We start from the raw sequence: 15407 nt of genomic DNA on the forward strand, positions 1-15407 counted from the left end.
CACATCCTGCTGCTGAGGGTCTGCATGGGGAGTGGGCGCACAGAGCCCCTTCCCTGCCTTCTCCCAGCTCTGAATTCCCCCTGAACACAACCTCAGCTGCAGGAGATGCAAGAACTTTTGGCATTTACAGAGCCCAGGCTGCTGGACAAGGCCAGGAAAGGAGATCAAATCCAGGATGGGCTCAGCTCGGCCTGCAGCCAGCTTTATCAGCCCTTCTGGCAACTACCAAAGAATGGAATATTTATGGAGGGCAGCCTCCTTTGAACAGACAAGAGCATAATCCAGGTGAGTTACCCACACCCTGGATACCCCCAGGCTGGAATTTGATCCTGGATTCCTGCATCCCACCTGAGCCTCCCAACCCACTCGTGGCTTGATTTCTCTCTCAAAACTGACTGTAAAAAAAGAAAGAAAACTCGCGAATCCTCCAAGTAAAGAACACGAGACGCTCTGAAACCTCAGGGCTGCACAGCCAAGGAGAAAAATCAATCCTCATCCCTGCCTGTGCTTTTGTCCCTTGCTCCAGATGCTCCCCCCTAGGCCAGAGACTGTCACCTCCAGGCTCAGGGGTGACAGCAGCCAAGAGCAGAGTCCCAAAAGTGCTGAGACAAATCAGGTCCTTCCCTCCAAAGGCAATTCTGGAAGCATCTGGAGCTGCCACCACAGAGCGACGGGTCAGGAGCACATGAGAGGTGACAGGTGACATCTGCACCCAGCCAGGTGCCAGGTGAGGCTGGCCCAAAGCACCTGGCTGCCCTTCTGTGACAGCTCTGCTCCTGCAGCAGCAGGTAATTGGTGCTCATCAATAATTACCACATTCTCTTTGGGTAAAGTTGCAGCACTCAAAGTTTCCAGCATTTTCATTCCCTCCTAAAAACAGCAAGAGGCTGCTCCCTCTGCATCACCCCTTGCAGGGCTCTGGGTGCTCTGAGTGCACCCATTCATCCCAAATGATGCAGCACTGATGGCTTTGCCCTGAAAATGCTCCCCAGGGACACGAGGGACAATGGGATACCAAGGCGATCCCTCTCTTGGGTGATCTCACCCCAATTCTGCCAGCCAGAGAAACTCAAACAAACTCAACACTTGTACAGCAGTAAATGAAATTCTCTCGAGAGTATAAAACACTCCTGGGTAAATTCTTGCTCCTGTGGCTGCATTCTGGAGGATGATGGCACAGCTGCTGGTTCCCCTCCACCACATCCCTGCACCTCCACAGGCTGAGCTTCCCCTTCAGGAATGCTCACAGCAGATTAAACCCCAGTTTATTAAATAAGGCAGTGCTCTAACAAGGGTAATCCACTGATAATTTCACTCATTTAAACCCTATTTTATCTCAACCAAGTAGACTTATTTCCATTTAGCAATCTTAATTCTTTTAGCACTTCCCAGCTCCCAAATTGGCTTCAACAGCAGCATTGACATTCAGCCATCACTTCCACATAAAGTTTCATTTCGTCTCCCCAAGCCCCTCCAGTGGCTGGAGGTGCAAGAAGAATTCATTAGTGATGGAAAAGGAAAGGAGCCATCCCTCCCTGCAGCCTCCTGACATCCCCAGCCCTCATTTGGCAGGGCTGGAGTCAGGGCAAGGCCAGCCTGAGCTGCTCCTGCTGCTCTCAGATCCCTCCCAGCTGTCACATCTGCATTGTCCGAGCTCTGCTCCAGCCTGGATCTTCACCTGCTGCTTCCCAGACTGCCCACATGCTCTCCTCTCCAAATTACACCCCCAAGAAGGGCTCTGGGCTACGATGCCACCCTGATGTGACACACTGCTCTGGGATGGTTACCCCAATAAGAAAAGGCCCCCATTATTTTTCCATTTTCCCTGCCTGCTCCCAGCCCTTTCTGCCATGGATTGTGCCCTGGGTGTTGTCCTTCTCTCCCCTGCTTTTCACAGCTGACATTCCACAGAAAAACACAAAATTCATTCTCTCAGGTCATTTTACCCTTCCCTTTTCCCCCAGTGGTTTTCTTTTCCACCCTTCCCTTTTCCCCCAGTTGATTTCTTTTCTATCCTTCCCTTTTCTCCCAATGGTTTTCTTCTCCATCCTTCCCTTTTCCCCCAGTGGTTTTTATTTCCATCCTCCTCTTTCCCCCACTGTTTTATTTTTTTCAGCTTTGCTCTGATCACAGCGAGCTCTCTCACAGCGAGGGAGAAGAGAAGCACAAAGGAAGGGCAGGACCCACCACTCCCCCTGCGCTGTCAGCAGCTCGTTCTCCACTTCTGGGATTGGGAGTTTTTCCAAGTGCTGTGCTGTCCCTAACACCTGGAGAGGGAGAGTGGGAGCTGCTGAATGCCAGCCAGCACAATTTGGGATTTCAGCCTCTGGGGGCTGTGTTTGTCTGACACCGAGCCAGCAGCAATTAGCTGCAGAGGGGCACTCGAGAGAAGTGCCCTGCTAAGTCAAAGCTGCTCTTTGGGAAGGTTGCCCAGCAGCCCTGCAGTGCCTAAAGCTCGACAAGAGGCTTTAAACACCTCACTGAGCTCAGCCTGGAGAGGTCCTGAGCTCGCAGCCCACCCGTGCACAGAGCAAGGGCGAGGGGATGGTGCCAAGAGAAACAGAGCAGGAGGAACAAACCGCGAGCACCAAGAGCCCTCCTTGCACTCCCAGGGTGGCATCTCAGCTCTGCTCCACCAGGCTGGAGCTGGAGTGGCTCTTTGTCGTCCTCCTCCCATCTGCCATCCTCTCCCTGCCCTTCCCAGAAAGATTCCAACAGCTCCCAGGTGACAAAATTGGCTTTATCTCAACTCAGCTTGAGGAAATTGGACATCTACCTAAAATCTGCAAGGCTGTCCTCCTCCTGACTGCCCAAAAAGGACCTTCAGATCACATTGTGGTTTCCCTAAAAACAGGGAACATGCTCTTCAGCCACTCATCCTCAGGAGTCATCCCCAGAACTGCTCCTGCCTCTGTGGAGGATTTGCCTCCCCTCTGTGCTTATCCAGGATTCCACACAGCTCCTGCTCACGTCCCCCAAATTCTCCTGCTCACTTTTCAGCTGATTCCTGACAGGGAAAATAACTGGTCTGTGGGGAGGAAGGGATTTGGAGCCCCAAGCTCCAGGTGCTCTGGGTGCCAAGGCAGCTGCATGGCAGGCTGGTGGCTCTGAGGAGGAGATTTAATCCAGCCCTGAAAGAAGTGCAATCCATCCCTGCTGGCTGCCCACACAGATAGCCAGGGGCGAGGGGCTGGGCAGCAGGAATCTGTAATGCAGCCTCCTGCACAATCCCATCTCACGCCACGCTGGAGCTCTCTGCAGAAATTCCAGCTTTGCTGAATTTGGCTCCGAGTTGGAATTCATTTTGGCAGCTGTTTAGGCAGGCAACCAAGGATCTTTCATTCATGTAATTGACTTTTTTATTCATATATATATATGAAAAAATAATGAAAGAAATTGCAGAGTAGATCTTGCTATCAGTAGCTTCCTCTGTGTGAAGCAAAAAGATCTGTATTAAAAGTGGCTCAGCAGCTAAATACACAAAGTGCTGCCCAGGGGCAGGAATAGTATTTAGATATAAAACAAGTTACATGACTCTCAAATCTTGATCCCTGGCTCCGGGAGAATGTTTAATATTCAGGAACAAATGTAAAAAACCAGACCTTTGATACAAAATTCTGCACATGCACCTATGCATGCCTGTCCTCTGTCACCCTGCCACAGCTCAGGACTGTGCCTGAAGGAGATAAATGTCACCTTTCCACTGACCAACCCCTGGCTCCTCTCCCTAAATTTCCCTTTTCCTACTGAATTAGCACCTGCTTCCAAGCCAGTCACCTTCCAAAACCACAAAGCCACACAGGCCAGGGCAGCAGCTGCTGCTGTGCCCAGGGGCACCAGAGCTTCCCCCATGCTGGTGGCTAAATGGCTTTCAATAAACAAGAGAGTGAAGAAATAGAACGTTGATTTGCTGCTTAAGTAACGTGGCTCTTTTCCATAACTACCAGCCTCTCTCCCCATCCAGCTGCTCTACACAGAGAGATCTATATCTATATAATATGTATGTGGATATATAATGAATCAAAACAAAGCTTAAAGGCCTCCTGGGGTGGGTAATATAACCTGCCTCTCGGACATTAATGAATAGGAACAGATCAGGAAAAATAACTCTGCCACAGAGGTGCAAAAGATGGAAAGAGATGCTCTGTCTGGCTGACTCCCTCCCCGTGCCTCCTCACTCCGTGCCCTGTGGCACTGATCTAAAGTATGAATCTGCTTATTATTTATTATTCATATTATTATAGTGCCAGATTCCTCCACTGGAGACGAGGAGCTCATTATGTTTTATGTGGCAAAGCTGCAGCCTGGAGAGAGGCAGAGCCCTCCCACACCAGGCAGAGGGCACAGCTTTGCTGGGCGTGATCTGCCTGGTGCCTGGACACCTTCTCCTTGCAGGGCAGCTCGCTCTGCTCTGCACCAAATCCCTTTTTTCCCCCATGGAGTTTCTGTCTGCACCAAGCCCCTCTTTTTCATGGAGTTACCCTACTCTGCACTAAATCCCTCTTTACCCCATGGAGTTTCTGTGCTCTGCACCAAGCCCCCTTTTTCTTTTCCATGGAGTTTCTTTGCATCAAATCCCTCTTTTTTCCCCATGGAATTTCCCTGCTCCTCATCAAATCCCTTTTTTCCCCATGGAGTTTCCTTACTCTTCACCAAAACCCTCTTTTTTCCCCATGCAGTTTCTGTACTCTGCACCAAATCTCTCTTTTTTCCCCATAGAGGTTCCTTACTCTCCACCAAATCCCTCTTCTTCCCATGGAGTTTCCGTGCTCTTCACCAAATCCCTCTTTTTTCATGGAGTTAACCCTACTCTGCACTAAATATCTTTTTCCCATGGAGCTTCTCTACTCTGCATCAAGCCCCTCTTCTTCCCATGGAGTTTCCTTACTTTTCAGCAAATCCCTCTATTTCCCTGCTCTTCACCAAATCCCTCTTTTTTCATGGAGTTTCCCTGCTCTGCACCAAGTCGCTTTTTTTTTCCATGAGGTTTCTCTACTCTGCACCAAATCCCTCTTTTCTCCATGGAGTTTCCCTCCAGGATGAAGCTCAGTTGATTTTTCACCCAAACCCATCCAACCTTCACCGCGTAAAATTCGCGTACAAAACTCTATGGTGAAGAAAGCCACTGATCCCTCCCTCCTTGATACTCAATCGTGTCTACCTGCCAGAAAGGCTTCTCTCACAGCTGAAAACCAAACCAGGGGTGCAGGGTTTGTGCACTCCTGGGGGTTTGTGCATCCCTGGGGGTTGGAGCATCCCTCCAGAACCCGGTCGCGGTTCCTGCTCGGAAGCGCTCGCGCTCCTCCCGCAGTTTTCCCTCACACCTCCGTGGTGCTAACGAGCCTCCTCCTGCCTCTGCAGGCTGCCAGGGTGCTGAGCACAGCCCCAGGAGAAGCTGCATCCACAGGTTTAGTGGGAATTGCGTGCAAACCTCCTGGAGACCGCGCGGCGCCCACCACCGACCGCAGCGGAGCCTCAGCACCCTGCCCTGGCGTCCTGAAGTAAAGCTTTCAAGAAAACACCTTTCACCAGATCATTGCAGAGAAAAGCAGGGTGGATAAATGACTGCACCAGTCACCAGCCCCTTTTTGAATAGTTTCAGCTGTTTTTTCCTGAAAAAAACATTTCATTTTATCCCTGAGCAGTCTCTGTGGATGAGTGGCCTGAAGGAGATGGCTCAAGGAGGGTGAAGGAGATGGGGCAGTGGCAGCCACTCCTCCCATGCTGGAGCACAGGAACAGAATACCTGGGCAGAACTTCAAAGAATCCAAGGATAAAATGTGCCCAGAGCAGCTGTGGCTGCCCCTGGATACTGGAAGTGTCCAAGGCCAGGCTGGACAGGGCTTGGAGCAACCAGAACCAGCTGAAGATGTCCCTGTCCGGGGCTTGGAACTGGGTAATCTTTAAGATCCTTCCAACCCAAAGCATTTGTGATTCACTGTAAGTCTACATGAGGCTTTGCTGAAGGGCCTGGCATCTGTACAGCTGATTTTAAAAAGAAATATTTATGCACATAACTCAAAACCCATAAATAAGACATCCCTCTCCAAGAAGAATAATCAGAAGAAAATTAAAAGACCAGATAGCAGATGAATATCCTATTTTTCTCTACCTCTCAGCAGTCCCCACCAGCAAATGATAAATAACTACAAACCTACTTTGCTTTCATGAACTTAACTGCCTCTTTTTAATATTGGAGGAAATATTAATATTGTATCCCAATAACTACACCCTCCTCCCACCCCACTCCCCAAGCCAGGCTGGGATTAAACACTGATCCTAATGACAAGTGGGGAGGTTTTCCAGCACCAGCAGATTGCTCCTCTGCTCTGAGCTGATCCTGGCTGCCTTCAAAGCCAGGGAAAGGCCATTCCTCTGCTGGGGAACAGCAAATCCACGGCCAATTTATCCCAGATCCATCAGGAGCATCCACAAAGGGCTTGGCTCAGGCAGAGCTACACCAGGAAAGGAGTTTTGCTTTGTGTGTGTTAAATGTTTGCAGCAGGAGGGAGAAGGGGAGCTTCAAGCTGTGTGAGCCAGCTGCAGACAGGAGGTGGGGAGCTGGGGATGGCACAAAATCTGCCACAAAGCCACAAAAAAACAAAGCACAGCTGAGCTTCTCCCCGCACCAGCTCCTCCTGACACCTGGGAGGAAGAAATCGGTACCTGCTGACATCAGTGTCCTCCTTCCTCAGCACCTTCATCATCAGAGCCACCAGCACCCTTTAAAATGCTAATTCTGCCCTGTGGGATCTTCCCTGCAGTGCCTGCAGGAGAATTCTGTGTGTCCTGAGGGAGCTGAACGGAACCATCCCCAACTCCACTGCTGTTATTGCTCATTTTTACCTCACGAGTCTTTAATGCTCCTTTTTCCCAGACACACCTTTGGACAAACTGCACCAGCAGGGCAGCTCTGGGGCCTTTACTCACTGCCAGAGTGGTTTAGTGCACCATAAACACCTCAGGAGGGCGATTGCACGGGGATTTGGGGTTGTACAAATGACACTCTGCTACCCACAGCCCTGACAGAGAGATGGGCCGGGGATGAAGGAGCACCCCACAACCATAGAGATGCAGAAAAAGCTCCACTCTGCCTCTCCCCAGCCCCTTCAGCACACACAGCTCAGCTTTAGGGCTTTTCCACAGCTCTGGAGGATCCCCAAGAACATTTTCTGGATGTGAAAAACTGAGAGAATTTGGGATTGAAACTGAGAGAATTGGGATTGCTCAGCCTGGAGAATTGGGATTGATCAGTCTGGAGAAGAAAAGGCTTTGGAGTGACCTCATTGTGGCCTTCCACAATGAAGGAGCTGCAGGAAAGATAGAGAGGGAGTTTTCCCAAGGGCTTGGAGCGACAGGATGAGGGGGGATGGATTAAAACTCAAAAAAGTGTAGCTTTAGGTTGGATATTGGGGAGAAATCCTTTGCTGGGAGGGTGGGCACAGGCGCCCAGAGAAGCTGGGGCTGCTCCTGGATCCCTGGAAGTGCCCAAGGCCAGGCTGGGCCTTGGAACAGAGGGACGGAGGTGGAATTGGATCTTTAAACTAACCTAAACCACTCCATAATCCTGTGATTCTAATCCTAATCCTCCATGATCCTGTGAATCCAGTTCCAGAAGCAGAAACAGGAGATTCACAGCCCTTCAGGCACTCCAGAATTTTGGAATCAGGCCTAGAAACAAGGACAAACTGCCCAGGGTGACACTCCCAGTCACACTACAGCATCAGGGCTGGGGTTCATGAGGACCTGGAGCACAAATTGCTTCTCTAGGTGGAACCACAAAGCAAAACCACATTGCTGCACTGGGACAGCAATGAGAGCTGAGCCCCAGTACAGTCCCTGGGAATGGGGCAGGAAAACATCAAGTTTCACCCCAAAAAATGCCCTTAAATGCTGGAGTTGTTGTGTGAAGTTTGCAGAGCTGGGAGACAGAGGAAAGGAAGGGATTTTGACAGGCAGAGACAGCCCTGAAAGGCTCAGGAGGCCTTGCAAGGAGTTTGTCAGCAAATCCTCTGTCAGGGCTCCTATCCTGCTCCTGCTGAGGGCACTTCCGTGGATAAACTACAATTTTGGCCGGAGTATGAATTTTAAACGAGCTTCTTTAGCACACCAAATGAATCAAGGCAGAAAATGCCAATTTAGGGCCCCCACGCTCTGCTCAGCGAGGCCAAGTAAATAACCCAGTAAATAACTCAGGCAAATTTCCTGACACTTCCTTCAGCATGAGAGAACAGGCAGAAAACAAACCCAGAGCTGCTCCCACTCACTCTGTGAGCTGCAGGAAAGCAGGGCCAGGGAGATGTTACCCTGGAGGGCAGGGGGGAGCTGATTATTTTTGTTTTTTGGGGTGGCTGGATGAAACATAAGCTGTGCAAGAGCTCCCAGGATATTTTGCACTGGTTCTTCCAAGGGCTCCAGGCTGCCTGGAGGCAATTCCTTCCCTCTCAGAGCTCCTAAAGCTGTTGGGAACACTCCCATCCCTGATCAGACCCAGCTTTTGAGGCCCACAGGGATAATAATTCACCCAGACAGAGCAGGGAACTGACTGACAAAAGACATTCCCAGCAAAACATCACCATTTCAAACAAAGCTTTTTTTTTTTACACCTGGATTTCCCCACCAAGGTCTCCAGAAAAACAGGAACGAGGAAAACCTCTCCAGGGCTGCCTCAGGAGGGAACAAACAATGCAAGGCTGAAGGAACAAGCCTGCACTGATGGTTTTTCTCCTCCCTGTGTATCAAGGAGAGAAATAGAGCATTCAGGAGCCTCCAGGCTGCTGCTCTGCAGCCAAAGGCAGGGCAAGGTGACCCTGTAGCCCACATTCTGCTCAATCCCTTGCACAGATGATGCGCCTCCAGCTCACTGCAATGCAACACTGGCTGTGGGTCCTGTCCAGGCCAGCAGAAACTCGCCCAGAGATGGAGCAATCTGCTGCCTCTCCACTCCCCTGAGGGCTGCCAGGGCCAAGATCCACCCCAAACCCCAAAAAAGCAGCAGCAGGGAAGCTCAGGCCTCGGTTCCCAAGCCAAGGGCCCCTGACTCAGCACCACCGTGTTCCCCTGCAGGGAATAATCTCATTTTCCTGCTGAAGAACCCACCCTGACACTGCCCAGCTCACCTCCCATTACTGATCACATCCCTGTGCATTTCAGCAGCCCCTTATCAGATGGTTTTCAGCATTGTTTTAAACCTTTGCTCGCATTTTCTTTGAATATTTAAATGTTCTTGCTGGCCTGGTTTTCCTTCCCTATGCAGAGCATTGATTTATGTTGCTAGATACCATATCTCCCTGCCTTGCCAAAAGCATGCATTTGGGAATGATTTCAGGGCTGCTGGTCATATTTTTCTCCCTCTTTTTATTCTGCACTTTATTTTTATTAACTTTTTTGTTGGAGGCACCGTAAAAATGAAACTGTGGCTCGAAGGAACAACACTCATCAAACGCCCCAAACCAAAGCAAGCTGGAAGGCATCTGCCATTCCCACCTGGAAGCTGCAGCATAATTTGAGCTTCCAGTCCTTAAAAGATAAGAATTCACAGTCCCAGGTCTCAAACACCTTCAATTTTCACTATGGGGAAGTGGGAAAAACTGTGCTGTCACAGGAGCTCCCCTTTTTTTCCAAACTCCCAAAAACCCCACAGTGCTCCCCAAAAAGATGGAACCCAAAGCAAAAGGAAGGATTTTCCTTCAATTCTTCAAGATCTCAAACACCTTCACCTCTCACTCTGGGGAATGGCAAGCTGGAAGGCAGCTGCCATTCCTACCTGGAAGCTGCAGCATAATTTGAGTTTCCAGTCCTTAAAAGATGAAAATTCACAGTCCCAGGTCTCAAACACCTTCACCTTTCACTCTGGAGAACTGGGAAATAAACTGACCCCAAGTTTACAGCTCTGTGCTCTCACAGGAACTCCCCTTTTTTTCCAGGCTCCCAAAAACCCCACAGTGCTCCCCAAAAAGATGGGAAACAAATAAAATTAATGATTTTCATTCAATCCTTCAGGATCTCAAACACCTTAACCTCCCACTCTGGAGAGGTAAGAAATAAAGTGACCCCAGATTTGTAGTTCTGTGCTGTCACAGGAGCACTTCTTTTTTCCAGGCTCCCCAAAACCCCACAGTGATCCCAAAAAGATGGGAAACAAAGCAAAATGAAGGATTTTCATTCAAACCTTCCTGATTTCAAACACCTTCACCTTTCAACTATGGGGAAGCGGGAAACAAACTGACCCCAGGTTTGCAGCTCTGTGCTGTTAGAGGAGCTCCCCTTTTTTTTCCCACTCCCAAAACCCTCATAGTTCTCCCCAAAAAGACGGAACACAAAGCAAAAAGAAGGATTTTCACCTTCAGCATGCTGCTAATCCACTCTCCATGCCCATCCCTGCCTGCTGGCTGGAGTGGAGGATGTGCCCACCCTGGTGAAATGCAGGCAGCAGGGCTGGGAGTGCCGCACATGAATCAGGGATCCCAGGGACATAAAACACCCAGCCAGCCTTGCCAGTGCTCCCAAAAAAGATGGGACACAAAATTCAATCCTTCAGGATCTCAAACACCTTCACTTTTCACTCTGGGGAGATGGGAAATAAACTGACCCCAGGTTTGCAGCTCTGCGCTGTTAGAGGAGCTCCCCTTTTTTTTTCCAGACTCCCAAAAGCCCCATAATTCTCCCCAAAAAGACGGAACACAAAGCGAAAAGAAGGATTTTCACCTTCAGCATGCTGCTAATCCACTCTCCATGCCCATCCCTGCCTGCTGGCTGGAGTGGAGGATGTGCCCACCCTGGTGAAATGCAGGCAGCAGGGCTGGGAGTGCCGCACATGAATCAGGGATCCCAGGGACATAAAACACCCAGCCAGCCTTGCCAGGCTCCTGCCAGCTCACACCTTCCCTGCCCATATTTCCTGAGCTGCCTCCACCAGCACAGGGGAGAGGTAATTTTACTTCAGGAGTGTCACCTGTGAAAGTTGCAAATGGGGACAGGGATGGATTGGCTGCTTATCTGCAGCAAATGGTTAACGAAGGCACTGCTGGCTGCAGGGAAAGCAGGTTCCTTTCTAAAACACAGAGCCAAGTGTCAGCTCTGGGAGTGAGCTCCATTAGAAGGCTTTTGGGTGCATTTATGGTCCCTAATCCACACATGCAGCTTGGGGAAATGATGGTGCCTCTCCCTGAGAGCTCCGTAGGGACCTGCACTCATGGGGCTCCCCTGTAAATTGGGTATTTTGGGGTTTGCACAGCTCTTGTGGCACCCTTGAGCTGGGGCAGGCTGGGCTCTGTCCCTCCTTGCTCATCAATGGAGGGCAAATGTGTTTGTGACAGAAATATTTAATTTTATGCGGGTTTAGGAGACATGGCAGGGGTGATTTTAGCTCCTCAGTGGCTCAGAATTCACACAGGAAGGGCAACACCAACATAAATACAGAAATTCACCATAAACTGCATTTCATTGACAACAGGAAGAGACAACACCTTTAAAATGAAGGGAGGAGCTTCAGCAAGTGTTTCAGCTCACCATAAACTAATTTCATTCACAAGAGGAAGAGACAACATTTCCAAAATGCATGGAGGGATTTCAGCAACACTCTCAGCTCACCATAAACTAATTTCATTTACAAAAGGAAAGTGAGAACATTTCCAAAATGCATGGAGGGATTTCAGCAAGTGTGTCAGCTCACCATAAACTAATTTCATTTACAAACTAGAAACAGAACATTCCCAAAATGCAGGGAGGAGCTCAACGTGCCCACTCACCATAAACTCCATTTCATTGATAAAAGGAAGGAGAAAACATTCCCAAAATACAGGGAAGAGCTCAGCAACAGTGTCAGCTCACCATAAACTAATTCCATTTACAATAGGGAGAGACAACATGCCCAAAATGCATGGAGGGATTTCAACAACACTGTCAGCTCACCATAAACTAATCTCATTTACAAAAGGAAAGCGAGAACATTTCCAAAATGCAAAGAAGAGCTTCAGCAAATGTGTCAGCTCACCATAAACTAATTTCATTGACAAGAGGAAGAAGAGAACATGCCCAAATGCAGGGAGGGAGCTCAACGTGTAAACTCACCATAAACTGCATTTCATTTAGAAAAGGAGGGAGACAACATTTCCAAAATCCATTGAGGAACTTCAGCAACTGTGTCAACTCACCATAAACTAATTTCATTGACAAGAGAAAGAAACAACATGCCCAAAATTCATGGAGGAGCTGCAGCAAGCGTGTCAGCTCACCACAAACTGCATTTCATGTACAAACTGAAGAACATTCCCAAAATTTAAGAAGGAACTCAGCGTCTCCACTCACCATAATCTCAATTTCATTGACAAAAGGAAGGAGAGAACATTCCCAAATCACAAGAAGGAGCACAGCAAGTGTGCCAATTCAGCACAAACTAATTTCATGTACAAACTGGAGACAGGACATTCCCAAAATTCAGGGAGGAGCTCGGTGTCCCCACTGACCATGCAGGAGAACGTTTCACTCAGTGTCAGCCGCACCAGGCAGGGAGGATTCCAAGAATCCCTCCAGAGCATCACTGGGAAAACATTTTCATTCTATTGAGTCATTTCCCCACTATTTTTTAAGCTGTAAAATCTCAGAGTTGTCTGTGTCTTTTTCCCTCTGATCTTCTCATCAGAGGAAGTACAATTGTAAGGGTTGGTGGTGAAACAGTAAATATGAATTAAAAAACACCAAAATCTTCTAATGGTCAAGTTCTGCTAATACACCAAGTTTTAGAGGTACAAGGGCTGTTTCTGTGAACTTGGTGATACTGCCACAACTTCCAGCATCTGACTGCTAAAATCTACCAAACCCTTTGTAAGTCTTTTATTATTAATATCAGTATTTCACAGTAAATTGTACATCTAGTTTTGCTCTTGTTTGTGTGAATACAGGTGTAGGTATAAGGATAAAAATATTTGTGTTGCCAACCTTAGTACAATCAAATATTCTTCTTTTAAAAAGGTAATTTAATATTTGACTCTTGCAAACTCCCAATAACAAATACAGTTTGTGTGAACATAGGTGTAGGTATAAAAATATTTATGTGTTGCCAACCTTACTACAGTCAAATATTCTACTTTTAAGATTTGACTCTTGCAAAACTCCTAATAACAAATACAAATAAATTCTGCATCTAGTTTTGCTCTTGTTTCTGTGAACATAGGTGTAAGTATAAAAATATTGATATGTTGCCGACCTTACTACAGTCAAATATTCTTCTTTTGAGAACGTCTTTTAATATTTGACTCTTGCAAACTCCTAATAACAAATACAGTGAATTGTGCATCTAGTTTTGCTCTTGTTTCTGTGAACATAAGTGTAGGTATAAGTATAAAAATACTGATGTGTTGCCGGCCTTACTGCAGTCAAATATTCTTATTTTGAGGAGACAATTTAAGATTTGACTCTTGCGTAACTCCCAATAACAATAAGGATAATGAGCCCAAAGCCAGGTGAGCACTCACCAATCCTCAGGGAATGGGGGCTGGCCCAGATCCTCATCAGCCACAGCAGAAGGAGCACCAGAGGCGCCAAGACACGGAGCATCTTCCATAAATCCTCATGGAGCCCTGCGGTGGTCTGGGCATGACATAACTCTGCAGGGAGACACAAAAAACACCCTGAGCACCTCTGCTCCCCCCCAGCAGCACCACTCAGCTCGACAAAAGCTCTATTTACCCGAGGAGGAGGGAGATATTTACAGACTATGAATTATTCAGGGTTTGGAATCCAACTGGGCAGAGAGCTCCTTGTAAGAAAAAAGAAAAAATAATAATAAAAAATTAAAAAAAAAAAAAAAGGAAAGGAGCACGAGGAAAAGTCCAAATATTTCATCTTGGCATTCTTAGCATTTCAACAAAAACAAGTGGAAATCAATATTGAGTCACATCTCTGACTTCTATTCTCACCCACCCCCCCCTTTTCTCTTTCCACTCAGAGCAGCCAGCAGCTCATTATATAACACTGATTTCTGATTTTAGGGTGGGACAAAGCATTTTCACAGCAAAATGCGATTCGAGGGAAGGGTTGAGGAGGCAGAAGTCACTTGGGCTTCACCAAACCAGAAACCAATTCCCTGCCACAATTCCAGTCACCTCCTTCCCTCCCTTTCAGGAACAAGAGGATTCAGCACAAGACCAAGAGCATCTCATTTTTTTGTCCTCTGTTTTTGTCTCACCACCCAGTCACACAGAAATTCAAGTTTCTAAGTCAGAACAGCACCAAAATGAAGGGCAGGAGGTGGAAAATCCACAAACTCATCACCAGCACAGATATTGGCACTGGCTGTCCCACAGCAGGCTCCTGCAGCACAGCTAATCAAATTTGCAACAAATGCCATTTTAAACAGCTTCATAAAGGGCAGATTTTACTTCATTAAAAAAAAAAAAAAAAAAAACCAAAAAAAATACCCAAAAATCTGTTGTTTCTGGAGTTGATAAAATTATCTCCACAGGCAGCAATATCCTTAAATGCTGACTTTGATTGTTTTATCTGTTACCTTATCTCTCCCTTCTCTCTTCTGCTGGCAAACATTCTCACCCTCTTCCATTTGTCTCCTTCTTGGGCCAAATACCAAGTCCTGACACAGGCAAAGTCTTTAATCTGCCTTTGAAGCCACCAGGAGTTTTGTCTGAGCAAGACGCTGCCTTTTGCTTGCAATTTTCCAATTAATCTATTTTTAGATTACATTTAAGGCCTCCTCCAGCTTATCTCAGCACTCTCCACAGGGACCAACCCCTTCCACAGAGGGGAAATGCAGGGACAGAGCCACAGAAATAAAAATCCAGGGGCATCTCCAGGGGTTTGAGCCTTTCCTGTATCATGCTTCCACACCTCCTGCATCCCACTTCCAGAAAATTGAGGGATCTCATGCTCAGCTGTCAGTCAGACATGGGAAGAACATCCCAATTTCAGTGCTTTCAACTCATTTTTAAAACCTAGAAACACCCCAAAAAAACCACCTGGAAAATGAACCGCCTCTGTGAAGGGCAAATAGCAATTTTCTCCATTTTTTTTCCCCTCTCTTTTCAGTGGGAGTTGCAGAGTAATTCCCGGGGAAGAGAAGCCCTAAAAGGTTAAACACGTGGGAAATTGGTTACTTAGAAGTGCTGGCAGCGGCAGGGACAGATTGCAGAGCAATGTATCATTGGAGCACTTTGAAGCAGCTATTTTCAAACTTCCCAAGATATTGACAAAACAGCAGCATCGTGTCAGATGCACTCCCAGCCTGGCAGAACGCAGACAGACATCCCTTCCCCATGGAGACAGCAGGACAGCTTGAGTTTGCCACCCAAAGAGATCCCTCATGCTCAGTTCTGCCTCTAAAGCTGCTCCTCAATGCTCACAATCCTGCTTTACTAATTTTTTAGGTTATTTTATGTGCTACTTCTTGTACT

The 15407-nt window shown here is 47.7% G+C and overlaps 1 protein-coding gene across 1 annotated transcript in view; it reads right to left on the reverse strand.

The window, feature by feature from the left end:
- The window catches only part of GRIK4 (glutamate ionotropic receptor kainate type subunit 4), a 135379-nt gene extending 121822 nt beyond the window's left edge, over positions 1–13557 (reverse strand). The window contains exon 1 of the mRNA XM_058819187.1: positions 13476–13557. Coding sequence (XP_058675170.1) covers positions 13476–13557 — 82 coding nt within the window. The remainder of the gene's footprint in view (positions 1–13475) is intronic.
- Positions 13558–15407: the final 1850 nt, after the last annotated feature.

Source organism: Ammospiza caudacuta, chromosome 23 (assembly GCF_027887145.1).
Source record: "Ammospiza caudacuta isolate bAmmCau1 chromosome 23, bAmmCau1.pri, whole genome shotgun sequence".
NCBI lineage: Eukaryota > Metazoa > Chordata > Aves > Passeriformes > Passerellidae > Ammospiza > Ammospiza caudacuta.